The sequence below is a fragment of the Colletotrichum phormii genome (assembly GCF_030913505.1).
Source record: "Colletotrichum phormii strain CBS 102054 chromosome Unknown BDP81scaffold_3, whole genome shotgun sequence".
In the NCBI taxonomy this organism is placed as follows: Eukaryota; Fungi; Ascomycota; class Sordariomycetes; order Glomerellales; family Glomerellaceae; genus Colletotrichum; species Colletotrichum phormii.
The window spans coordinates 663027-689626 of NW_026851445.1; the positions used below are offsets into that span (position 1 = coordinate 663027).

Here is a 26600-nt window from a genome sequence, read left to right on the forward strand (position 1 = left end):
ATGCCTAGCATATGGGACTCTTCTCCGGGTCAGCGGGAGTTGGGGGCGGGTCTCTTTTGATTTGTTACAATAGTGAGCAGCTTCCCGCCTTTGGGGTTACTAGGATAGGATATGAGCAAGGGAGCCATTATCGCTTTCGTTCGGCGCTGTGCTCGTTTGATCACTGTGTGCAAAGCTAGACGGCTATATCAAGCCATCTTATTGTTTGTGATTTGCAAACTGGATCCGTCGTGTTGCGCTGCCAAATATGGCTGTCTTCTGGTACTACCAGCCTTTCGCAGGCCGTTCATCCGATGGGCGTCAAGCTCGAAAAGGCAAGACGTTCTGCTGGCACTATTGAGGAGATTAAGCCAACGGCCGTTACCGTTAAACGTCTGCAGCGATCAAGACTCGCCGCGCCATAAATGGTCCAACGGCTGTTGGGAAGCGTGCGATACAATTGTCCTCGCTGTTGGCAGCTCACGAATGTCATTTTGCAGAGCTTCCCACCCTAACCCAGGGCCGTATGCCATATTACCTTGTCCATGGCTTCCCTCCATTTTGGGGTGGGTTTGTTGTCAAATCCGTGTCACAACTTCGTAAGTACGGAGTAGGCCAGTTTAACCATGCTGGATCAGGACGTTGTCAGAATTCGAGTAGGGAGCTTGGGGCCGTAGCTGCCTGACTGCGGGAACTGTCGCGCGAGATGCTTGCGCTTCTGCGAGGGGGGCCTATCTAGGGCGCATTCCCTTTTTCTACGGATAGATGCATCATGTCCTTGTCGCGGAGTGTTGATACACAGAAGGAAAGGCCGCATAGCTGCCCGCCAATATGTTATTTGTTCCAGTACACGGGTGGCGCTTCCTGTTGTCACCTCTCCGTGGCAACATTGACTGCTCTGTACTGGCAGAATGTTGGAAAAACACGTCTTGGCTGTCGTTGAGCCCAGTAGTCACCATCGAGGTTCCGAGGCGGCCGACATATTGAGAAACAAATCTGCAGTCGGATTCATAACCCATGATCCCAACAAGGACCCAGAACTATGACCGCCTCCGTGGTGGGGTTTGGGAAAAAGCAATGAAGGAAGAGTTGCGAGAGGCTTCAGGGCTCAGGCCTGTCGTATGCCCCCTTGTCTCGGGGCGTGCCTTGCCACGGGAAATATGCAACCCTGCGCCGGCAGCGGACGGCCTAGGTCTCCAAGAAAGGCGGGAGAATATGAGGTGCGTCTGCTGCGTGGGATTTACACCTGACGACTGGCACCCTCGACGCTGAACTAAGTAGGACGCAGAGCGCTGCAAATAAAATTGCGAGACGATGGCGGTTTTGTGGCAAATCCTGCAGATAAGACCATGCATTATCTTTTCCGGATAAAGCGTCTTCTCCGTCATATATGACGGGTTTGACGACTCGTCCCGGTGGGCCAGATCCTGCTATAGGGTGCTATTGCTGATATTGAAGCAAACAACATGGATGGGACGAAGTCGCAGCTTCGAGCAGCTGATTGCGCCGTGACTCGGGTTCTCCCGAGCCAAAGCAGACTGCGGTGCGGTACGACGCGGATAGGACGATTGGATTAAGACGCAAAGGGCCCAGAAGCGCTGCAAGCTTCCGTCCAGCCCAGGCTGTCATGCTGAAAAAGAAAGTTGAGTGGAATTTTCTGTTCTAGAAGCCGGGCCGGTGGTGACGGGCGTGACAGAACCAAACCAAGCAAAAGTAAGGACAGAATTGGGTTCCATTATGCGGCAAACTCGGAGCAGATGAGACGTTGCAGTCCATCTGGATAATCGAAATGTTCGCACTGTCGACTGAGAGGGAGAGCGTAGGGCGCAGCAAAGTCTAAAGCTTCAGCTCAGCTGGTCTTTTTCGTGAGGCCAAGATGCTTAAGAGATGCATATGAAGCATGCCGTTTTTGGCCACAGACGCACAGGGCGCTTGCTGTTTGATGTGAGGGCGATGTGAGGTGTGTTTAGACTGTGGCGGCGTGCAATAAGGCTGATTATCCGGTATTGCTTGACAGCTGCAAGCAGCAAAACAAGGGAATGGAGTGGATGGCCGAAATGATCCAAGTCCAGGTCCAGCTGAAATGTCTCGGAAAGTACCGCAATTCGCCTTTGTTTGATGAGTTAGTATGGCGCTGTTGTTGAGGGGCCGTAGTTTATTTTAGAAATTGCTGCATGGCGATGGAATTGTTGCTGTGAATGTGCGAGGGAAGATGCAATGCGGTGCTATGCAGTGCAGCGCATGACATGACATGGCATTGCAGCAGCTGAGTCTAAGTTACAGCACGCTATTGCCGTCCACAACCGTCCCAAGCTGGGAGGGCGAATGAGGCAAGTGTGGCCACACGAGATGCACCTCAGGCAAATTATGACCATGGGCCAGTTCCTAGGGGCGGAACCAAGGCGGAACAAGGCGGAAAGTGACTGACCGGAGGAGGGACCTTAGATGGTAGGTAGGTACGGATATGGGGACCTTGGTTTCTCAATAATAATAAAGCGACTAATATCAGGTGAGTACGGATATATACGACTGATCCGACTGCAGCCAAATATACTCCTCCGTATGCCAGTGGCAGCTGCAGTGGTTATTCGTAGGTACCCCGTAATACAGTGAAAAGAAAAGAGACAAATACATCAATCCCGAGAAAACATACAATAGAGGCAAACCCCCCCCCCCCCCCCCCCCCCCCAGACCGGCAGGGGCACAATGCTGCAGCGCACCTTCGATCGGTCTGGGCCGCTAGAAACCATTGGATCGGGTCATTACAGGTTAAATTCACAATACCGCAACGCCGCAACGAGGCATATCCCGGTTCAAACCGACATCTGACTGGCTGGGGGCGACATGGGGAGAGTGAGATTGAGAGAGAGAGAGAGAGAGAGAGAGAGAGAGAGGGAGAGGGAGAAGATGGACAATTGCAAGTCAGCTTGGGCTGTACATAGCACCGTGGGGGAGAGGAGGCAACTTGGAGAGGTGAGAGGAAAGGAAAGGATGTTGTTGTTGGAAGTGAGGAGGAGCTGTGTGAGTGTGCTGCGTGAGAGTGTGAGGCAAGGCGCAATGATCAAGAGCCGGCACTTTCCCTACCATCCGGATCTTACCTGAGGATTTGAAAGCACGCGCTACATATTGCAGGCCCCTGTCCAGCCTCCGTCTTCCTTGCTCAAGCTCGGCCCCTAAAGCAGGTGCAATGCGGAGATGAAGCCACCGTGCAAGGTTGGACGCTGTAATTTTGCATTCTGCACTGAGGCACTTGCGGATATTGAAGCCAACTTTGGCATACGTTGGCAGTATCGTGACTTGGGCATTCATTCTTACGGGTACACGGTATTATAGTGTATCCGTAGAGGGTTGACGGGGTACGGAGTATGGATTCATGGAATATGGAGTCATGGTTAACACATCTTGACAAGGTAGGTAGGTAGGTAGACAATCTGGGAACTCGGATTGATCATTGAGGTGCCTTCCATGCCTCGGTGCTGCTGCTGGGGTTCCGCCACCCACCGCTTTTTACTTATTTTTGTTTCTCAATTTGTGGGATTCCACTCATGTATCAAGATAGGTGATAGGTATAATAGCAGACAATAAATAGTATTGAATGCTTCAGGAAGGTCCATCGGAAAACCGAGGTTCATGAGACCATGTGTGCATAGACACAATTCCTTGGCTGTAGATTATCCAATGATCGACTCGCTCAGAACCTTGACTGGTATATATTTGGCCATAGGGGAACGAAGTCTCGTTGGATGGATGCACAATGTCTCCAGTGTATCATCGGATCTTGCGTTGCCGCGCATTCCTCGAATCCATGAATATGACTGCATACTCAGTAGTCCGTACTGAGTTACTACTGACTCTTGAGTCTCAATGCCAACCCCGACTCCTTCTGACCCATCCTCGTATGCTTGAAGTAAAGTGTTGAATGCAAATGCAAATGCATTCAGGTCCAGGATGAGTGCAGGGCCATGGCCACCATGCTCCTACTCCGTACGGATAGACCACGGGGCCATGTCATGTTTCTCTCCGATTACCAACTTGGCAGAAACGAGGCAGGCACGGCAGGAAATGCAGGGGGGGGAGGGGCATTGGACGTGCCGTGGGCCGCCTGTCTCCTGCCTCCTGCTGGTTGAGTCTTCCATTGACAAAAGGCCCCCCGACAGTCGACGCCGACGGCACAATGGGACCGAATCGTGGGAACTTGGAAGGTGGACCCGGCCCGTCCAGTTTTTGACTCCTGCTGTTTCGAGACTTGATCATCCAAAGAGGCCCTGCTATTCCTGCCCTCTTTTGCAGCACATTAATTACATAATACTCTTTTAAACTCACCATCCCCACTCGGGCTACTCTCCACTTTCTTTTTTTTCCCCCTCCGGTCCGCGGATGTCTTGTTCGTCCGCCTTTTTCTTCTGCGTCTTCCAAGTTCCATCCATCCATGCCTGTGCTGCGATACAACACGACGAACACAATCCCACGTGACTCCCACGCTTTTTTTCACTTCTCGATATGGCTGGTCGGCCACGCGATATGCAAAGCCTGGTCTGAACCAACCTGGATCAAAGTAAACGGTGCCTAGGTTCATCGTTGTCGCATCGCAATCCAGCCCCTGCGACCTCGAGTTGTTTGGGCACGAATGGAATCCGGATGAATCAACAACTGTCAAGACCTCTACGGAAACGGGTACGGAGTAACACTGCACAATACCAATGCGCCCGCCGTTCATGATCAATTCGATGGATCTGGCCATTGGTACAAAGCAGTCCGGACACTTCTCCATCTCCTGAATCCCAGCTCCTCTTCCAAATATCCTCCTTACCGCGCACGACAGCGATGGCTGCATATCGACTAATGCAGGCTCGACCTCCCCGCCTTGAACGAGCCCTGTCAGATCAACCTTTGGCACGCCCACTTTGCTGGCTTTTTACAGTAGCTGCGCAAAGTACGTATTACGGAGCAAGAAACCACCCTCGCCTTCTGCCGCTCATCCTGGCATGGGACGATGTTGCTCTGCTTGCATGTTGGGATTGTTGATCAGTGCCCGCTTTCGATCCACAAACGACGCCTCCATTGGTCTCAATCACTGGCATGGCCCTCCCTGTCCCGACTGTCCTGGGACGGAAGCCAGTCTCGATCGTCGACTCCTACAAAGTTTCCTTATACACAGTACTCCGTACCTACACAGCACTCCTCTCCTGCTTTTGGTCGAAATGCGCCAACGCCAGACGCCCCCGAGCGGGTGCTCCTTTTGTGTATTCACCGCAAGCGCTGGACATTTTCGATCTTGCCCACCAACCGTTGTCCCCGAGATCTCATCTGGCTTATTCCATAGGTATAGCCGTCATAGTACGTACGGATAGGCAATACCCAAGTGCCCTCTTCTGGCATAGACTCAAGGAGGTTAGACAATTCAACGAGCTTCTCGGGACCACAGGGGGGAACGGCCCAGGCACTGGGATTACATGAACCAACAGGGCGGAGAAACTTTCAATCAGGTACCCTTTTGCCAGGGCCGGTCCCCTCCCCTGGCATCTTGCTAGCTTTCCGGTGCTTCAGCTGCGACGTTTTCCTTTTCTCAACCGTCAGTACTGAATCGAGTCGCTCCCTCAGCTGCATCTTGCTGTCAACGCCCGCCCCCTTCGATCCCGGCCGACTCCCGTTCTCCAAATCCAGCTTCCCCACTCGAGTGCGACATGTCACTGAGCACAGGCACCGGCAGCTACTCTACAGTAACAGACGACGGCGGCAACGGCACCGACCTGAACTCATTTCTCGACCGCCGCCTTTTAAGCATGGGCGCTAGCGGCATCAGGTTCCCAAAGCCAAGAAAGCTAGATTATGCTGCCGTTGCTGCTCTCACATCTCCTTCTGCCCTTGCGCCCTCCGCCACACCACCCCGGCCGCACCTCCCGACCCCATGTCTGTGCTCCCGCTCCAACGACACCCCCTTCACCATTTCAATGACACCAAAACCTGGAAGTGGGTGGGGAGTGTGAGTGTGGCTAGGGTTGATGAGGGGTGCTGGTCTCTCCGTCCTGCTCCTCCTCCTGATGCCTCCACCAAGGCCATGGCTCTACGCCCCGACAGCCTGGGAACACGCAAAGCATCCATGAGTGCCTAGCCAGTCAGTCAGTCCCCTTCTTCTGGCATTCCACCGTAGCTCTGGCTGTTCGTGCCGCTGCAAATTGGGGTGTTCCACGGGTCCTTGACTCCTTTCTACGACCTCTGCTAGTAACGATAGCTCGGACTCGGCGGGGGGCATCTCTTCTTGCCATGCTGCGGATACTGCTCATATGGTTCGAAATTCGAATACGATCATTCCGAGCAGTCCACCCGTTGTGACGGATAGCTGTCAACAGATCCACGGGAGCTTCCCTTGATCAATCTCCGCCGTCTTAGACAGGACCAGGCCCACCTTGTCCAGGAGTGACCTTTTAACACGAGCTTATAGGCCTAGAGCTGTGACTGGACGCCAGGGCTTGGACAAGTTCCGCGCTAGAGTGGCACAGAAGAACGCGCCCACGGTTTTCTTAAACTGCCAGACGAACGCTGGCGCCGCTCAACGCATTTGCGCTACATGGTAAATTTGCGCCGACAGGCTTTTAGGAACGCGAGTTTCAAACGATGGGCCTGGCGGCGATGTATAAGCAACTTGGGTTGTACTAAGCAACTAGTGAGAACGCCGCCGTTCACTCATCCATGTCGATTCCAGGGCGACTATGCCCAGCTGTCACGGCTCTTCTCTCGCGGGATCCGAGATCAGAACATCAGATCAACAACAGGAACCTCCACATCATTTTCAGCTAGCCTGGTGTTGATCAAACTTCAACAACCAGATGTTGACAGGGCTTCAACTGTCGCTTTTCCGCCCAACCCCCAGCAAGCTCATTCCCAGCTTTGCCCCCACCACCGACCTGGGCGCTTGCTTTGGCCCGTTACATCACCTTAGACACAAGATCCTTGTCTCAAATTTTTTTTTTTTTTTTTTTTGCCAGGGCTTATCTGTGCCTCTTCTTCCGTCGGGTTCTGACGTCCAGTCCAGTTCCTGATCCAGACTTCTTTGTACTTTGTACGCAAGTGAGGAGGAAACCCATCTCTTCAGGCTGAGGGGTGAGTCGAACCTGTCTACCGGTACCGCTGGGTCGGACGATCTTTACTCTTCTCCCTATGCTAAGACTTTGGGCAGACGGCCAGACCAATTTGAGCACAGCCCGCGGACATTCACAGCCGTTTGGGCTTAGGACGACCAGCCGTTGCCACGTTCATCAGTAGACACGGGTGGTGACGGGACTCCATATCACGCCTTGGATCGGCCTCTTGCCAGCGTCTGCCACGCCTCAGCCGTCCCAGCACTCACGCGCCATCCCGGAACCTTAATCAATCTAGGGCCGTCTTTCCAAACCGCTTCTCCCGAGGCTAGGGAACCACCAGCAAGACACAGAGCTCGCAAAGGTGGCTGCGCCAAAAACCCCTTCACCCCGCGCCAGCTTCTTTCATCACTTTTCAGGACAACCGTTCTCTATCCCAGTCCATTCCTGAGGATACTATTACTGTTGTGGACTGTCCAACCGTCTAGACATTTCACATTTTCCGGCAAGTCACATACTCTAGGCTACCTCAGAGCTGCCTATCTGGTCGACTTTCGCTCCCTACTTGGCGCCACCCACCCGTACACCATCACGCACCGGCGGGCTTTTTGACTTTGGAATTCACATTCCGCGCCTTTTCTGGCTGTAACGCAGCTACAATACCCACATGTTTGGGCAGTTTCGTCTCACTTTTGGCCTTACTGCTGGCTTCGAATCTTCAGATCTGACGTATTCATCCGCTTGAATCTCTTCGACAACCCCCTTCTCTCGATCTAGTCCCCTTGTCGGGCCCAAGTGAGTGGAACACGGCACATTGATACTCACCAAGCCGTTGCCGTGTATCTCATCTCACAATACGGCGTATTCTTCACATCCGTCACTATTCAAGACCAATATCCATGCCAGCTGGTGCTTCGCCGGACCCTTCAGTTCCAACTAGGCTTAGGTCAACCACAACGGCCAGCCGCCCTCTCAACAGCTTCCCAGTGCTTTCGAGCTCTGCCGGGATCGATTCGGACGCGGAGACCAGACAACACCACCTCGCCATCTCCGTCTAGGTCTTGACTTCCCTTCCTAGCGTAGTAGCTTCCAGGAGCCCCCGCCAGCAGATCACCAGAGCGCGAGCTGCGACACCCGCTCTCCAGTCAACCCAGTTACATTGTGGCCGTTCCAGTGCCCCACTACCGTCATCATCACCCGCAGTAAAAGCTATCGGAAGAACTGGTGTGGCTCTGGGTGACCGAGACCCTCCTCTGGGTGGCACAGTTCGCCCTTCTGCTTCCCCAAAAACAAGGAGTGAATAATCTCCCTCTCAAGTCCGCTCACAACTACAACCACAGACCCCTCTCGACATATGCCGGATCCGCCGTTGCTACTCCCCTAGTCATTTTTATGAAATACGTAGGTTGCCACGGATTCAAGCTACAGTTTTGAAGGAGCAGTATCCATGCCCCGGATCAGATTCCACGAGCTCGCCATCTCAAGCTCCCGATTTGATCTACCTAACCGGGCCACCGCGCCCCTCTATTCGGGCGGCTCCTCCTTCCACAACTCTCCGTCTTTTCACCTCAAGGAATTCATTCCCTAACAACAACTTGGCTCACTCCATCCTTTGGCTTGCTCAGACGTATTCCGCCTAGTCTGACCACCCCACCGCAGCTCGCATTGCCGTCACGATTAGCGACCCACGAACTCCAAGGGATACGGCTTTGCTGTTCCTCTGAGTACGGGCAGAGCATGCCAGCTCCCCCCCAGGACATCGTAGCACACGATCCACAAAATCTCACCTTCTCAGTCCCTTGCCTTCCACTTGAAAACCACGGCGTCGGCCCCTTCCAGCCGCAAATATGGGGGACTATTATCACCATTTTCTCACCTCCATGACGGGGGTGGCAGCCAGCCAAAGTACAAGCCCGCAGGACATACATCCTCCCCAATTTCCAGGTGCCCAGATGCCGATGATGGGCGGTGCCATGCCTGGGCCATATCCCAATCTTGGATACTTCACCGGCTTCCCTGACCCCGTTGGGCTTACCGCCCCCAAATCCTCGAGGAACCGAAGAAAGTCGGCTTCAGGCTTAGATCACGTCAAGCATCGACGAACACGATCTGGTTGCTACATGTGTAGGAGTAGGAGAGTGAAGGTATGTCCTCCCGTTCTCTGTATGAGGATGGTCTTCTGACCCTCTAGGTAGTGCGATGAAACTCGTCCAGTTTGCGATAGTATGTCTAGCCGAAAGAGGTATTGACGCGTCGCATCGTTAACATGGCCACAGGATGTCGAAAAGGTAGCCGTGAATGTATCTATCCAGAGCCGCCAGCAACCAAGGGGTCTCCAGCCCAGGGATCCTCGTCCAAGGATGGGACTTCTACTCAACAGCAAGCCAGCCCGGACTCTTCCAACGATGCTGAAGACGGGGAGGACGACACGGAGCCTGCCGGTCTAGACACCATTCTTGATGAGGACGAAGGAGAGGAAGAGTCTTTTCAGAGACAGTTTTCTGGGCCGAGTAGAAGCAGCACAGCTTCTTCCTTCAACTTGCAACGTACGGGAGGTACACGGCACGGCTCCGAGACGCCGTCACACGAGGGGACTAAGAGCGCCTCGCCTTCTACATCTACTGCGAGTAGCCAAACAACAACCGCCTATACGATGCCAGATCTTGCAATCTTGTCCCTGGGTGGTCACGCCGACTGGTCACATTTACCCCCCGACCTCCGGCAGCATCTGGAATACTTTTGCGAAAACGTTACTCACTATCATTACTGCATGCTCACTGACGCACACGAGTTCTTTCGCGTGATTCTGCCGAATTTTGCGTTGCAGAACGAGGCTCTGTTGTACGCAGTCGTGGGCTTCGCAGCTTACCAACGTACAATACAAGATCCCAACGGCAAGATGGAAGAGTTTCTGAAATACTACAACAAGAGTGTTATCCTGTTGCTCAACTCTCTGAAGAGGAAGGAAAAGCACAACGTTGCTATGTTATTGACTGTCCTTCAGCTTGCCACGATCGAGGTACGGAAGCCCCCAGAAACATTCGGATAGCAAAATGTGGCTAATCGAAGATGTAGGAGTACCTGGGCGACTGGATCAACCTCATGGGGCATCAAAAGGCTGCATTCGAGATGCTAACACACTTGTTCACACCTGAGACGGCCACGCAGAGCCCTCTAGGCAGAATGATTGTCTCCTGGTATGGACGTTTCGACATCTTCATCGCTATGATGGGCGGCTTCCCCACGATGTTAGCCCCTGAGTGGTTCACAACGTTCGTAGAATACTGCGACCAACAAGCCATTTCGGACGAAGCAGACAGTCTACACTGGAAACTGGAAGCGGAGTCAGGTCGCCTGCGGGTGATTTCGAGAGAAATGTCGACCCTCTTCGCCCGAGGTAGCAGAGGCCAAATCACACCGGAAGATTTCGCGACAGAGCACGAACGACTGCAAAACTCGCTACAGGGCTGGAAAGACGGATGGGATCACGCACTTACTGACCCTGCTTATTTTGTCACGGACTTTAGCCACGCGAGCCCCTTGGGCGATGACGATATCGTCGACCCGTTCATCACAGGAGTCCTGTACGATTTCCCGATATTCTCCACGACGCTGCTTACCAGCGAGTTCAACTCTACCATGATGATGCACAAGTGCCAGTCTTCGACGACGCAGCGAGAGCACCTATACGGCGAGCTCAGAGGCCACGCCTACGCCATCTGCCAAATATTTGAGGCTGTCGAGAGGTGGCCGTCAAGCCCGAGGGGCAGTTTGATCCTGATCCAGGCCTGTATTGCCCTGTCGGCGCTGTTCTTACCGCAGGATGCCAAACATCACAACTGGATTCGGAACAAGTTTGCTTTGCTAGAGACTAAGGGGTAAGTGACGTTACTGGCTGCATTTTTTCTGTTTCTTTTTTCTTTACCTCGCCCACGACGGAGACACTGACGTTTGATGGAAACTTACCAGATACATACACCCAATATCACTCCGCGCCAAAATGGCTGAAATGTTCCACGAGCCCAGCTGCGTGCGCTGGTGGCTGCCCAACGACGAGGGCTACAGCCGGATCCTGCAAGACGTACGGACCTTTGCCGATGAACGTAACGCCAACGCCGCATCCGCACAGGCGGAGAACCTTCGAGAAGTCAGACACATTTTTGCAAAGATGCAGATGGCGGAGGAGAACACAACACGAGCGGCATAGATCACGTTACAGACGAACTATTCGAAAGGGGGGTTAGGGAGGATGGGGGAATTTCGAGAACTTGAGAGACGAAATGTCATGGTCAAAATAAAATTCAGAGGGGCAGTCTTGGTCGAACCGGTCGGTATACACGAATCGAGGAAGGCGTAGCTGAAAAGTCGGACAGCATACGCTGAATATCATGGGAGATAGAGTGGAGGGTCGATTGGAAGCTCGCACGTTGGGAGCGGACAAAAGGAGGAATACAAGAGAAACGAAAAAGGCTTCGAGCATTGGTGGACGGGTCAAAACAAAAGCCGTGTAGGACGCACGCATTTTCCGAAACAAAAAAACTTCTTACCCATCGGGCGGCATCTTTCTTCTCCCCCCTATTTAGAGGGCTACATCTATAAACCCATAGAGGCTTCGCCATACCCCCAGGCAAAGCCATACGCATTTTGGCGTTGGGTCATTTTTTTGCTTCCATTTCCCTTCCCCCCTTTTTTGTTCCCATCCGATTATTCGGTAAAGCAGGATCCCTCCCTCTGCACCTTGGTAGGAGGATTAATGTATTATATTTCTGTAACTACATCTTCTTGGACATTTTTTTCTTCTGTTTCTTCATCATCACACATATTACTTTGGCTTCGGCACACCACCATCTATCTACCTTGTTAGACATAGATCTGTGTGAAAACTTGTTTCTCTTCCTATTTATACACACACCTAGTGATGCGTTTTCCAAACAAAAAAAAACATCACGAGATATTTTTAAAAGAGAAAATCCCAAAAGAAGAAGAATACTATACATACGTGGACCTCATCTCATTACAATAATAGGGAAAAGAAAAAAGGTCTACCAGTATCAGAACCACCACCACTGGTATGACGGATAGGCAACAAGTCTGTAGCTTGAACTTTCATCAATACGCAAAGTCATTAAACTTCCCTCTCCCTCTGTCATGTCTCCTTCTCCTTGTCGTCCTCCTTCTCCGCCTTCTCCTCTTTCGCCTCAGGTTCAGGTTCCGTTTCCACCTTGTCGGCTTCTTCGGCCTTGCTGTCGGCGTCCACAGCGTCTGTTGTCGTTGTAGTCTCGTCTGCTTTGACAGCAGGTGACTCCTGAGCAAAGTCATGGGTGCTGACGTCTGCAAGCTCGCCAGACTCATCGTCCTTGGCTGCAGTGGGGTTCTCGTCAGCCGTCTGGTCATCGGCCTCTTTGGTTTCGTCCGCCCCTTCTTCTGCTGCTGCTTCGCTTCTTGATGCAGAAATGTCCTCATCCTCATCCTCCCTCCAGGTTCCATCTGGCTCTTGGTTTACGGAGGCCATGCCGCGCTCGCTTTCTTCGTAGACCAATGTTGTTTCCGCATCGGATTCTGTGTCAGAGTAGTCGGTTTCAACCACTTGAGGCTCCGCCGCAGCGGCCTCTTCCTTTTCTTCTGTGGGCGATGCATCCCCGATAATCTCCTTTTCAACAATCACCGGCACGTCGGCCACTTCGGGCTCCTCCTCGAGCGTCTCAGGGGCAGAGATTCTCATCTCCCGCAATTTATTTGTTACAACGTTATCTTCTTCGTCAGCCTCCACCACCGTGGTTACAGAACTACCAACAGAGGGGCTCGCCCTGACGTGACGTCTCGTAGCAGTGCGGCCAACAGGCTGGAAGTTGTCGTCTTCGCCCTGACCGAGGCTCTCACGGTGGCTGGGCTTCACAATAGACATTGGAAGCTGCTTCTTATCGCCGCCGTTGGCGTCAGGCACCGCCGTTGCCGTCTCCAGACCCTCTGCCTCGGGCGGGAGCTTGTAGTTCTCGGCGGGGAGGAGGTCGTACATGTCGCAGACGGTCTTGAAGAAGACGTACAGCCCAGTCTGGCCCTCAATGGTCCAGAAAACGGCGCGGTGCTGGAACCAGGCGTGCGCAAAGATGCGATGCAGGCGGCGGAAGACGTTGACGAGGTTCTTGACGGCGACGCCTTTGTTGTGGACGTCGGAGAGGACGACGAAGCGCGAGGGGAAGATTTTGGGGTCCGTAACGATGTTGGCGGCCCAGTCGAGCGTGTGACAGCAGTAGTCGATGGCGCAGCAGCTCTTGGGCTGCTCGTGGACGGCGCAGAGAAACTGCCACTCTGATGCGCGCATCTCGGGACACGTCGCGGCGCTGCAGGGCGGGGAGTCGAAGAGGAAGCCGACGATGAGGGTGTTGCACTGCGAGATGAGGAAGCGGCACAGTTCATACAGCCAGAGGGTGCGGTCGATGCCCGGCGGGGGCGTCGCGAGTTGGATTGCGGTCGTACGGGTTATCGGGACGCTGTTGCTCTTGGTGTGGTGGTAGTGGAGGGCGGCGAGGTGCTCTTGGAGCTGGAAGGCCGAGTCGAGCTATACAAAAAGGTCGTGTGAGTGGCAGGATCATAAATTGTATTTCACTGTTCACGGTGTTGCGTTGCTACGAACCTCATTAAGGGGGATAAGCGGCGGTCCAGCAGCCATGTCGGCGGCCTTTGTGCCCGGGTGTATGCGACGCCTCGAGTTGGCTTCGATGAGAGACTGCTCCATCGGCGAGGCCTCACGGTTCGATTGCGCGCCCATCGAAGGTGATTTGCGGCCGATTTGGATCTCAGCAGGCGGCGGCGGACTGGGCAGCCGGGGCGAGCTCGGCGCCATTGCCATTGTGCAAAGAGTCGATCGAGTGGTTGTGGTGTGGGAGAGTTATCTTCGGGATGGGAAGGATGCAGAGGAAACGAGCGACTGGAGAAGTGTTCTGCAACCGCGGTTCGAGTCCTTTAATGATTCCCCCTTTCGCCTCCAGAAGTCGCGGTCACACGAAGCGTCGTAGATGGGTTGGTATGTCGTGGATGGGTTGAGTTTGTCAAAGCTGGGCGAAAAGTCGTTGTTCGGGCGGCTAATCAAGAGCTCCAGGTCACCCACATCGAATGGAAGCGCTTTGGGGGCCAGAGCTCCTGGTTCGTTCTGCCGTGTCGCTGCTTTCGCAACCCCGGTACACCCAGCTCGGCTTAGTCAGGAAAACATCCCCAGCCGTCGTCGTGTGTCCCTTCTTTATTTTTTGGGCGAGTGCCGGTGTGTGGGACCCGACGACGTCAAATAGGTACGTACCCTTGCCTTGAATACTACTTCCTTCTCGCCTGGGGAACTTTCTTCGCTTGACAAGTCAGTTGAAGGGCATATTCTTCATAGAGAACTCTCTCGACTCTGCAGCTTTTTCTCGAGACCAACAAAATCCACTTATCTACAAGGTACTCGCAGCTTCTTTGCATTCGACTTTTGAAGCTGTAAAGAACTGGTCTGAGCTCTCTAGCAGGGTTCCCCTCCATCCCAGCATGGATTTCGACGATGATGCCCCGCCTGATCTGGTAGAGGCCGGAACTGTCCCTGAGGATGACCTGCCACCATCGGAGAGCCAGATCAAGGTCCCGATCACCATCGTGACCGGATATCTTGGTGCTGGAAAGACGACTCTCCTCAACTACATCTTGACGGCGCAGCATGGAAAGAAGATTGCAGTGATTATGAACGGTATGCCAATCGCATGAATGAATTTCATCCTAGTTTTTATACTAACATTAATCACAGAGTTTGGCGACTGTAAGCTTTCTGTGGTGTAATCATATAGTGGAACTCACTGACACTTTTCAGCGCTCGACATTGAAAAGTCGCTCACTGTCAACAAAGGCGATGAGCAAGTTGAGGAGTGGCTTGAAGTCGGCAACGGCTGCATATGTTGTTCCGTGAAGTAGGAGACACCCTCACAACTGATCATATCCGTGTTAACACGTCCAGGGACACTGGTGTCAACGCCATTGAGTCGCTCATGGAGAAGAAGGGTGCGTTCGATTACATTTTGCTAGAGACCACAGGCCTTGCCGACCCTGGCAACCTTGCGCCACTATTCTGGGTCGACGATGGCCTGGGGAGCACAATCTACTTGGACGGTATCGTGACTCTGGTAGATGCGAAGAATATCCTTCGCAGTCTCGACGATCCCGCCGGCAAGATTGAGATCGACGAGGATCACAAAGAGGATGACGGCCACAGTCACGGTCCGCTCATGACAACGGCGCACGTCCAGATCTCGCATGCCGATGTCATCGTCATCAACAAGTCGGATCTGGTTTCCGAAGAAGAGTTGGTGCAGGTCAGGTCGAGGATAGAGTCTATCAATGGACTCGCCAAGATCCACGTCACCAAGCAGAGTGAGGTGCCGAAACTGGAAGGGTTCTTGCTGGATCTGCATGCCTATGACCAGGTCACGGAGCTTGATACCAGCCAAAAGGGCCACAGTCATCTAGATCCGGTAAGTGATACCACGAAAGTCGCAACAAGTCTCTTTTGCTGATCAAGTGTAGACCATTTCGACCGTCTCGATACCCGTGCCAAAGTTGGCACCTTCGCAGTTGAAGAATATTGATTGGTGGTTGAGAAAGATCCTCTGGGACCGTAAGCTTCCTGGGAACGAGAAGATGACACTTGAAGTTCATCGGTCAAAGGGTCGGCTCATCTTTGATAACGGCGATGTCAAACTCATCCAGGGTGTGAGGGAGATATTCGAGATTCTTGACTCGCCTGACCAATCGCGCGAGGCTGCGCAAGCTCAGGAAGGTAAGATCATTCTCATTGGAAGGCACCTCAAGGGCGTCAACTTCGAGAAGAGCTTGGTAGATACAATCAACTCGAGCGTATGAATAGAAATTCTGAGACACATCGCGTTATTATGTGCACATGATCATTGAGACATTGACCGCAAGGTTTGCAGGAAAGAAACTTCAAGAACAACAGGGGAAGCAGCTCTTCAGCGAGAGAGCGAGTGCCTCGGCTGGTGGAAAGCATTAAATCAACGCATGCTCGGAGCTGCCATCTCATGTGTCGGAAAGGAGATGATGTCAAAAAAAGGCCCCAGGCACATGTACGGCAGTAGCGCGTGTTCGCACCGATGCAGGGGTTTTTTGGAGGGGCTCTGGGCGCACAGGCCATCGGATCCATCTTTGACCGGTCCTCCGTGCGTTAGTGTTGGCTGGGCTTCGACGTCTGTACACTGTACGCCAGGAATCCGCATAGAGCTTCCTTCGTGCGCAAGCTTCAGAGCCAGAATAATCTTTCAAGCCATCTCGACCACGAACGCATCCTAATTGACCCCCGAACCCCACGCGACGACGAACCATACAACGCGACTCCCGATAGCGACCGTATATTTCCCGAGCCTTCATCATGAACCGACCAGGTAGGCCTGACCCTCTAGTCGTCCCCTTTCAGCCTCGGGGTACCCCGCCGTTTGCATGTCCATCAAGGCCACTTGGATCTCGTCGCACCTCTCAATTGTGGTCGCCGCGCCTCTATATCGTCGAGTAAACCTGAGGAGCATCGAACGCATGCACGCGAAACGTCACGCCACCGATGATGCACTCAGTAGACAGTTGCCACTGTTAGCGCCGACGTGAAGCCCTCATCCTCGAGATCTAGCGCTGGTTCACCTCGACGTAGATACGGCCTTGGGATAAACAAGAAGGGGCTTCTTATACACACGCTAGTCTTGTACACGACGGTTTCGACCTTCGTTAATCTCAGGCGACAGACACTCTTCAAGACCTCCAAGCTGACAATGGGCGCAACCAGTAGGAGTAGCTCCTCAATCACTGCGTGGCATACCGGCAGGTTTTGGTGGCCAGCAGCAGCAACAGCAGCAGCAGCAACAACAAGCTGGGAGAGCAGTATCAAACAGGTTACCGAATGGCAAAATAGGTAGGGACACTCAGCTCTGTCTCCATATGTGTGGTGTGATTGTATACAAGAGGGGCGTAAGCAGGAAGACCCGACGTTAACATGGAATTTCTTGGAATATACAGGCAGTAATGGGTCTGGCTGGGCATTTGGAGGAGGAGTTCCCATGGGAGGCGCTGGTCTGCCAAATCAAGCCCGTCAACTTGGAGGAAATGTGAGCTTTGCACAGAGCTTAAGCGGGTCGCAACCGGCAACACCGCTGGACCTTTCGTACGTTCTTTCCTCCTTCACCGGCTACCCTGCACCACCACCTGCCACTTGTCCCATGATCACCTCCCAAAGTAGCAGCACCAGCCGCATTTCAAGCTTCACGGCCAGCCGCACTTGAGTCTGCCTACTTTTTTCAGCCCTTTCTAGCCCTTGTCTCTTCTCTTCCTCCTTTCATCATGGGCAGAAAGCAACGCTTGGTCCGAAAGAAAGAAGCAGCGAGACAAGAGAAGATGAGTAGACCGTCGTCTTCTTCGCCTGGCGAGAAGCCCAAGAAGGGCTATGCGGATGTCCTCAAGACGTATTTGTGTTTACTCCCTTCCTCTCCTTCCTCATCATTGCATCTGTCGCGATCGCGGGCGATTACTTCGCTCATGATTTCTGGCAACGATAGTGGTACTGACTTCTGAAGTAGCGAATTTCCGTCCCTCTCCAACAACGCCCAGATGAACACCACCGGACAATCAAACATGTGGTCATCAACAGCATCGCGTAACCTGGGGGCTGGTCCAGTGCCGCGCAACCAGCAGTCGACGCCGCTGTCGGCTCAGAGCGGCCAGGACGAGCTCTTCACGCCAACCTCGGCTCGTCAAGGCGCCTTTCGCTTCGGTGGCCAGAGCAGCGCAGGTCCGGCGCCTCAGGCGCAGTCCAATCCCGTGGACGACTTCCCGCCGTTGAACAGAAACTCGAACGGCGAAATCGGTGGTGAGCGAAGTGCTAATCTCATGCCCTCTTTGGGATTCGGTGGCAGCCAACCGAGTGGCTCAGCCCCCGCGATACCTCCTGCCCGAAGCGCAGGTGCCGGCAATGGTCTTCTCAATGCGCTCTCCGCGAACAGCAGAACCTCAGATGGTCGCTCACCTTCCATCGCTAGCGTGCAAGGTAGGTCGAACCCACCACATCGGACGATAACGCACTCACCGACGCGATACAGATCAAGCAAGAATACAAGAGGCATCTGCCGAGAGAGGCGGCTCCTTCTCTGAAGAGATCGGTGGCGACAGCGCGTCTCAGTTGGTAGAGACCAGAAACCCCCCTGGAGCCATTGGCAACGACGCAGTCGCTGGCAACGGCAAGGCCAAAGAGGAGAAGGAAGGCCAAGCACCCGACGTGCAGGACCCTCTAGCAGGAATGGCGCCCATCGACAAGTTCGGCATGAAGGGTCTACGTGTTCTCATGAACAACTACCCTAGCTATGGCGCCCTGATGCAGGGAATGGACCCCAACGAGTTCGGACTCAACGTCAATTCGCCAGAGTAAGCAGTCTAACTCTTCATCAAGAAGCGCCAACTAACTGTGATAGTCTCATCTCCACGCAGATCTACTCTCTCTTCGACGACACGCCTCCGCGTCCTGCGATTCCCAGTGTCCGGCTTCCTGAGTGTTACAAAGTGACTAATGTGCAGCCTATTGACACCAAGATTCCGTCGTTCAACGAAGAGACCCTGTTCTGGATCTTCTATAGCTGTACACAGGATATCAAGCAGCAATTAGCTGCGGTCGAGCTGTAGGTATTCCTAACATCTAAGGTGATTACGGCTAACAACCTTCTAGGCATAGCCGAAACTGGCGCTGGCACAAGAAGCTGCATTTCTGGCTGACCAAGGACGAGCTTATGATGCCCGCTAGCCTTGGTCCCCACCATGAACGCGGCTACTACATCGTCTGGGACACCACCAACTGGCGCAAGGAGCGGGTACGTCTTGGATTCCTTTCTTCGAGGTATCGAGTGCAAATGACTAACCTGGAATACAGAGAGAACTCACTCTCCACTACGGTGACCTGGAGACGAATCTGGTACAACCGGTTGCATAGTTGAATTGGGGGTTATGGTTCATTGGCTTTCTCGTTTTACTGACGAGGCTGGAAACGACTTGGTACCTGGGCACTGGGCATGAGACCCGACAGGCGTTAAGTCATGTTGATACGGCATGGTTTTACAAGCTTCCGGTATGAAGCTGACCAGGCAAATGGCAGCCGCTGCATATCTGCCGCTGCTTTGTGTGTATGAATCACTGATCAATGGGAGTTACCCACGGCCGTCAAACGAAGGGAAATAAAATGACGACGCCGATGCTGCGAACGAAAACTTTATTCTGTTCCCGTGCTTCTAAGTATACGTGACCTCACCTTTCTTATACGGGAAGCGCCTGGTATAGCAAGGAATTTCTCCTCTTGTGTTACACCTTTGAGGATACCCATAATCAAAAGACAGGCAAGGTACCTTGGTGAGCTTGAGTGGTTGTTACGGTGGTCCGTGCTCGACTTCCTCACACGGAAAAGCGCGGGAAACTCCGACCTCGCGCCACATAAGCTCCAAACCCCTGCTCCCTGAGGAGGGCTGATGAACTCATCAACTCCATAAAAGCTTCCAGCGGGACTCCACGCATCTAATCCGACCACATCCCTATCCCATGCGCAACGGCGATACGCTCCTCCGACTCTCTTTATTAATGTTGCAATCTCCATGAGGCGTGCACCACTTTGAGCTCCCAATCGCCATCTCCGATAGCGAAAGCCCGCAATCACTTCGACCTTACGTGAAACCGACTACTTTCACCGGCCAGTCCGGCACGACACAGACACCGAACCCGCAACTATGGCGAACGAGCAGATCTCACTGCCGTACCTGGTGATGATACTGCTGGTGACGGCATTTGTGATACGGTTCCTCTTCTTCTCGCCGGCCCCACCGCCGGCGCCGCGACAGAGCGCTGCGGCGGTGCTGCGCACCCGTGAGGCGGCGGTCGAGAGGATACAGCAGATGTTCCCGCAAGTGGACAGGCGGACGATTCTGTGGGATCTGCAGAGGAATGGTGGGAATATCCAGGCGACGTCTGAGAGGATTCTTGCAGGACGGATGGAAGCTGTAAGTTTGGAACCTCTACTCCTATCTCGGACGAATGCTCGGCGTGCCGAATACGCGGCGCCGGCTACAACGTCATGGCTGGAGCTACTATGCCCCATGATGCCCGGGAATTACTTCTCCCAATATATCGCAATCCTTTTGCTGACCTGGTATGTGACCGTCTACAGCCCCCCATCACCTTCCAGCCCCCTCCCCCGCCGGGAGCGAACAACGCCGCGTCCAGCTCCTCGGCACCGGCCAAGGCGCCCGAGAAGCCCACGCAGCCGGACCTGATTACGAGGTACAAGCTTCAAGACAAGATTTCGACGCAGCAGCGGCAAGCGGAAGCGGACGCCGCCGCTGAGAAGGAGAAGGAGAAGGCGGCCAAGGGGTGGAGCTCGAACAGGGACGAGAGGCAGTCGCTGTTGCAGAAGCGGAGAGACGAGATGATTCTCGCGGCGCGACGGAAGATGGAGGCCAAGATTGCTGCGGAGAAGGCGGCATAGCCTTGGCCCCTTGGATCGAGACGGGTGGGATGGCTTTTCACAGCGTATGTTATTTTGCTTGTTGAGGGCATAGGGAAGATCGGTGGGGGTTACGTGCATTTGGGAATCTGTACACTCACGCACACACACATACAGTAACAGAGGGAGTCTACGGCTTCAGTGTCTAGTCGGTAAGGTGGACGGGGATATAACGGCACATATCCAATTTCATATGCCTCCAACGCAGTGGGGAGCCTACCCTTACCTTGCGCTCTCCGTACACACGTCACTTTCCCCTCGGAAGCGTGGGCTCAGCGGCAGCGGGCTGATGGCGCGATGTGGACCTCCACCGGCTTGACTATGCGTTGAGGAAAACCTGGGACCTTGATGACTGGAGCTTGATAAGCACGTGCTACGGTTCGAACGGTTTGAACTTGGTTGAGACAAGAAGGGGCCGCCGCCACGCCCGGTACCTTAGTTGTCAAGTAAGCGGGTAACCCTTGCGCCGTTCTTCCAAGTGCCATCGTCGGGCGGTTTTTTTTTTCTTTTCTTTTTTAGTTCATCGGTTTTTAAATGACACGAGCTTGACGTATCCTGTGGCTTGACTCGCCCTCGTTTTGTTCCATTTGGCGCTTGCTCGCAAGTACAGCTAGGAACCTTCTTCGGTGATTTCTCTGCAAGGTAGGAGTCATGCAATGGAGTGAGAAATGTGTAAATGGAGGTTGTGTAGAGACCATGGGGTAGGTAGGCATGATAGGATACTCTTGTCATTGTCAAATCCCAATGCCCCCGGTATCTAACCTTGGCATCACGTTTCCAGCCACAGCACATGTGACTGAGGCTCTCTCTCTTTCTCTGTCTCGGCCGAGCCGCATGATACATTTTTATATGACTGGCAGGACCTTTGGGGGGTTTCTTGTCTCGCCGTGGGGGGCAACGGCGTTGAGGTGGGATCTTGTCTTACATGATGTGGCTCCCGATATAATTGATGGCACATGCACATGCAAATCACCATTCCGACTTTCCGTGTGTGTGTGTGTGTGTGTTTGTCTTATCTCGACGTCGAATTTGTTTTGCATCCGCCTTACCTGTCGGTTGCACGTTCCCGAGTTCGGGGGAGCACGGGACGGCTTGGATATGACTCGGGGAAACACACACGAGGTTCCTGAGTTCCTCGGGCCTTGACGACCTGAGAGACACGTGGGGGTCCTATCCCGCTGAGATTCGCGGATGCAAGGCCACAAGGCTTAGAAAGCATGAACCGAATTTTTGGGGTGGCTCAAAGACTTCAAAGACAAGAAAAGAGATACTGAGACATGGGCGCAACATTGTACAGGCGCCATGGTCAAAGATGAACCTGGGCCTGGGCTGCGGGTAATTCTTCATCTTTCCCCGATGCGGCGAGTTTGTAATACAGCATTGGGAGTTCGTCACACTGAAGAAGGTCAGATCGTTGTAAAATGTCAGATCTCATCGTCTCCCGGGGTTACCCAGAACGGGACTGATGTTGGTAGTTTTTCATTCTTAATTCTCCGACTGGCATCGTTCGACTGATAAGAAAGTGCTTGAAATCTAATCTCGGGATGACGAGGAACCCCCCCCCGCTCTCTTCATACCTCCCGAATACTAAGGTAGAAAACAATCCGAGGTTTCCTGCTGTGTAAACGGAAAGTGTGGACAGAAATTACCGCTAGTGGCAAGAGAGAAGCAAGTGCCTCGTTACTGAGTTGTGAATGGGTTCGTCTTGTGGTTGGTGGGGCCCCTTTCTGACTTGGGAGGAATCTTGCCTGGACTGCGGAATGGTGAGTGAGAGTGAGTGAGAGAGAGTGTATGAGGTGTTGTAGGGCGTGGAGGGGTTCAATCCTGGTACGGGATGCTACAGCCCAGTGTCCGTACCAAGATTCGGAGGCGTGTTCTGGCGGCTGGATCTCACTTGCTGTACGACTCTAGTGTCTTTCGGTTTTATTTTTTTCACCCCTCTTCCACTCTCTTTTTCCTTGTTACCGTTTTAGCGCCACCGGTTCTTTGGTTGGAGAATATAGATGTTGTGTCACTGTTTGTCACTCTCAGGCTGCTGCCGATCCCATGCGACGCTCGTTCAACGGTTGAATCAAGTTGCCCTCCCCCCTACAATGGGGAAAAGGGTTCAAGGAAAGACCCACAGGAAGATGCAGCGTGACACAGCCGGGCTTTGCGACATGGTGACTTGCAGAATAGTGACGAAAGACTACAATCCTTCAATTGCACGCGCTGCTATGCTGCGGTATCTACCAACTGTGTGTGTGTGTGTGTGTGTGTGTGTGAGGCCTTGAGTGCCAGGAGCCTCTAGATACTGGACCCTTGTAACGCTTAGCTTCCCAATTGCGCGCATGCCAGCGGGGACCCTCAAAAGAGAGAGAGACTCAGGGAGTAGGGCGTATCCGTACTTCGTACTCCGTACCGCGTGAGGGCTACCCTCTCCATGCATTCGTTGCATTGGCGCCATGCGCCATGTGTTTTGTGGGTGGCTATGGGCATGGGGCATGGATGGATCAGATAGAGAAAGACAAGACCGATAGAGAGCCCCGCTTCGACCCAACATTTCTGTCTTTCACATGCTTTTCGACAGACTGCAGTCAGTCCCTCCCCGTGGGCCCGTCTTCACCGCGCAGGACATCTCCACTGGCAGAGGGGAGAAAATGATGAAGAAAACAGGGCGAGCGAGTCTGCGATGATTCTTGCATGGGTCAGAGACGGAAGAGAAAGACAGGAGGAAAAAGACTCGTGGGCATACCTAGCCAACTAAGATGGGAGGCGGAGGGCCCCTTTGTGTATGGTTCGACCAACATGTTGCGCAATTCTGCTACGCAACACGCTGGGACGCGCATAGTAGGATGTAACAAAGACAAAAGGATTTCGAGGTACCTTTTTCTCCATCGGTAAAGTTATCTGCACCTTTCTCTGACTCCCCATTTGGCAGCCAAAGTTCCGTGCTTGCAGAGACTCGAGGAACGGATACCGGATACCTAATAGCTACCTATCTCACAAAACATGAGGTAAACTTTCCTTCATCTGACGGGACGCTCTTTCCACTTCGTATCAGACTATCTGCGAGCCTGCCACCGCCGATTCGATCCATCCGCCCATCATCAGATTCCCGCCCCAGCCCGCTCTCAGCGGGAACGACTGCCAAAAGGAACAAGACGCAAACCGGGGCAGAAACGGCTTGGCCTTATCCACGGGTTCCTTTTTCCACTGTCATTCACCACTACCAACCGATACACTCCGTCGTCTCCCCCTCCACTTCCAGGTTCTTTCGCTTCTTAGTTCAGACTCCAAAGTACCTACTACTACGGATACCCTGCTCTACTACTGACTGACTGGCCTTACTTTACCTTGCCTCTTCTCTTAAGCCTTTTACCCCCCTCCCCTTCGCTTTCTTTGTCTCACCTTTGGATTTTTCAACTCGCTCAAAGAAGCTTCACACCTACTACCCTGGGACTCGACCTGGATCTGCCAACCATTGCTTTTTTGCCAATTCATCGTCGTTGTCGTCCTCGACCTCAGCTTAGCATCTTACATATCTTAGACTCAAGAATTCCAACTACTCCACTTGGATACAACCGTTGCCGCAAGCGCATCTGAACGTGGGATTCACAACAGCGGGGCAATTTCTTATCAACACTTTTTCTCTACAAACATTCCCTCAGTCGCAAAGTAGCGGGCGCTTGGGCTAGATCTCGACGTTCTTGGTCCGTAACATTCCTTCTCTGTCGACAACGCTCTCGCGATCACAAGCCTGGGGACTTACCAGAATAGCAGACCGAGAACAGACCGCCACGCCATCTCACCGAATTCCCCGACAACCAAAGATTGTCAACACAGGCGGACGGACGGACGGACGGTAGCGCCCACGCCTTGCTCCCGCCCAAGAGGAAATAATAAAACAACAATGCCCCCCTTGCGACCCTGGGGTACCATTTTCGAGGAGATTACTCTCCCGCAGAATAGAATGTCATCAACGGTCTTCTCGATGCTGCCAACCTCTCTTCAGTCCCGGCTACCGCCGCTGCGGTCTATCCGCAAGAGCGCAAGCATGCAAACCCTCACCTCGAGCAGGCAATCACACACCCGCACTCTGTCGGGGCTCGACGACGGCGTGCACCGAAACATCACGCAGGCGCGCCTCGTCTCCGAGAGCACGGAAGAGCAGCACATGAGCTTGGTGGCTACCGAACATCACCAGTCATCGCGGACGTATGAGGTGCGCTCAGCCGCCGAGAAGCATGAGCAGCAGCGGCAACAAGCGGAACAGTACTATCAGCAACAGCAAGCGTCTAGCCAATGTTCAAATGTAGATTGGCGCTTCGCCCAGCAAGGTAGGAACCGTTCTGATGATGGGGGTAACTAGGACTGACCTTTTGCTCTCTAGGACTTGCTTTGATTGCCGTTGCCCAAGATGAGTTGAGGCATCCGTCAAGGCGGCCGGCAGTCGATTTTGAAAGGAAAGCATTCCTCGACGGCGTCGAGTACATCCTCAAGGCCCTTCCCAGCGACCTAAACGAACACGAGCTTCACCGACTCCGCACGTCAACACCCTCCAACTTCATCCCCCCACCGAGTCCAGGCGGTCGGGCGTATTCTCCGTCGCGGGGTGCGAACAACGGCAGATCGATTCTTCACCGGGGCGTGCAAATCGCAGTCGTTAATATCTTCATTCTCATCCACCTGGCGCTGCCGTACATCATCCTCATGCTGCGGTTAGCGGCCCGCACGGAGCGGGAGTACCGGATATCGGAGAACCTCGTGGGTGCGGGCATGGGTCTCGCCAACGCGATCGGCAGCAAGGGAATGCGCATAACCGGGGCGTTGTACAATGTCGGTGACGGCAGGCTCGGACAGGCTCTCACGGAGGCCGTTGCCTGGACAGTTGAGGGCCTCACGGGAGGTCTCTCTGATGGCGTCGGCGAGGGCTTGTCTATCGTGGCGCCCAAGCGACAATGAGATGAACGATAATGAGGACATTTTTAACGCAATATGGTATAGGGATTTTCATCATATTTTTCGGGTTTAGACTTTGGGAGTACATCTTCGTTTTCTTATGTCAGGTCAGGTACGGTTACTGCAAATGCAGATTTTTTTTAGATTTTTTTCCCTCGGTGGAAATTTTCCATTTGAAAGATTCAGTTAGACCATGTGTGTGACGGAAAGGCCTCTACTAGAGCTTTACGATAGCTCACACTAGCTTGCTGGGTCGAGCTCAGCTGGACTAGAGCGCTCATGTGATGATTTGACTGTGAGGTTTGCTGCAATGATCAAAGAGATCGGGGTCTAGCCTGGGCGTCACTATAGGGTATTGATGATGCGCAAGGATTGGGTCATAGAGAAGCTCATTTGCAATACTAATGAATTCAATGACTTTTGATGTTTGTTGGCACGAATGAGCGAGAGTTGGCTCTCGTGAGATTTTTATGATGTGTAAGGTGGTGAGAGAAAACTTGGAGAATAGGTAGTTATGGCAAATTGGCTAATAGTCATAAATCCCCTCATAGGTTTGGTCCATTTTTTACTGTCAGTCTTGACAGAACTTTGAGAAAGTATTGGGTTGACTGTCAGCTCTCGTCATAGTCGGGATTTCAATGTGGTCTTGAGCAAGCCGACTAGGTAGGTAAAGGATCATGACTGTTTAGGTACCTCAATTGAATTGAGAGAGCAAAAGTACGAGTGCTCCCATGATACCTAAGACGCTAAAAGCTTGCCTCGCAGGGGTCGAAGCCGGAGCCTCCCGGGCGCGCCAATGAGTGGCTGTTCCACCCCGTCCCCTGTCGGTCGCAGGAAAGACCCACCAAAAACCAGAGAACCAACCGAAGCTCAGGGAAAAAAAAGGTGAGTGATGGGCAGATAAGGCCGGGAAAAAATTCTTATCGGCTCGCCTCCTGTCTCCCAGCTCTTTCTCGCAATCCAACTGGCGAAAAAGAGGACGACAGATTTGCATCCTACACACCCTCCTTCATCCACTCCCTTTTTTCTTCCAGAACCAAAGAAGCTGT

The 26600-nt window shown here is 53.2% G+C and overlaps 7 protein-coding genes across 7 annotated transcripts; 5 read left to right on the forward strand and 2 right to left on the reverse strand.

The window, feature by feature from the left end:
* Positions 1-8905: 8905 nt before the first annotated feature.
* Positions 8906-11265, forward strand: BDP81DRAFT_457917 (uncharacterized protein; the record flags this gene model as incomplete). Its single annotated transcript, XM_060593346.1, has 5 exons — positions 8906-9202; positions 9254-9281; positions 9335-10077; positions 10134-10936; positions 11028-11265. 5 exons carry the CDS (start codon positions 8906-8908, stop codon positions 11263-11265), a joined length of 2109 nt encoding a protein of 702 aa, XP_060449587.1.
* Positions 11266-12204: 939 nt separating this feature from the next.
* On the reverse strand, positions 12205-13908 carry BDP81DRAFT_310751 (Mob1/phocein family protein; the record flags this gene model as incomplete). The annotated part of the gene is made up of 2 exons (XM_060583666.1): positions 12205-13617; positions 13693-13908. 2 exons carry the CDS (start codon positions 13906-13908, stop codon positions 12205-12207), a joined length of 1629 nt encoding a protein of 542 aa, XP_060449588.1.
* A 444-nt stretch (positions 13909-14352) lies between these two features.
* On the forward strand, positions 14353-19339 carry BDP81DRAFT_478533 (CobW/HypB/UreG, nucleotide-binding domain-containing protein). Its single transcript, XM_060594858.1, has 13 exons — positions 14353-14492; positions 14558-14772; positions 14830-14841; positions 14893-14989; positions 15037-15550; positions 15603-15855; positions 16867-16992; positions 17097-17241; positions 17654-18120; positions 18173-18494; positions 18542-18745; positions 18793-18934; positions 18994-19339. The coding sequence occupies exons 2-13, from the start codon at positions 14577-14579 to the stop codon at positions 19051-19053; spliced, it is 2538 nt and encodes an 845-aa protein (XP_060449589.1). The 5' UTR covers positions 14353-14492; positions 14558-14576; the 3' UTR covers positions 19054-19339.
* A 498-nt stretch (positions 19340-19837) lies between these two features.
* BDP81DRAFT_311058 (uncharacterized protein) lies at positions 19838-20592 on the forward strand (the record flags this gene model as incomplete). Its single annotated transcript, XM_060583695.1, has 2 exons — positions 19838-20107; positions 20275-20592. 2 exons carry the CDS (start codon positions 19838-19840, stop codon positions 20590-20592), a joined length of 588 nt encoding a protein of 195 aa, XP_060449590.1.
* An 828-nt stretch (positions 20593-21420) lies between these two features.
* Positions 21421-21685, reverse strand: BDP81DRAFT_417809 (uncharacterized protein). Its single transcript, XM_060589655.1, has one exon. It carries the CDS (start codon positions 21648-21650, stop codon positions 21456-21458), a length of 195 nt encoding a protein of 64 aa, XP_060449591.1. The 5' UTR covers positions 21651-21685; the 3' UTR covers positions 21421-21455.
* Positions 21686-23096: 1411 nt separating this feature from the next.
* BDP81DRAFT_125680 (uncharacterized protein) lies at positions 23097-24181 on the forward strand. Its single transcript, XM_060581662.1, has 2 exons — positions 23097-23471; positions 23531-24181. Exons 1-2 carry the CDS (start codon positions 23293-23295, stop codon positions 23928-23930), a joined length of 579 nt encoding a protein of 192 aa, XP_060449592.1. The 5' UTR covers positions 23097-23292; the 3' UTR covers positions 23931-24181.
* Positions 24182-24502: 321 nt separating this feature from the next.
* BDP81DRAFT_445971 (uncharacterized protein) lies at positions 24503-25554 on the forward strand (the record flags this gene model as incomplete). Its single annotated transcript, XM_060592017.1, has 2 exons — positions 24503-24929; positions 24983-25554. The coding sequence occupies 2 exons, from the start codon at positions 24503-24505 to the stop codon at positions 25552-25554; spliced, it is 999 nt and encodes a 332-aa protein (XP_060449593.1).
* Between the last annotated feature and the right edge of the window lie 1046 nt (positions 25555-26600).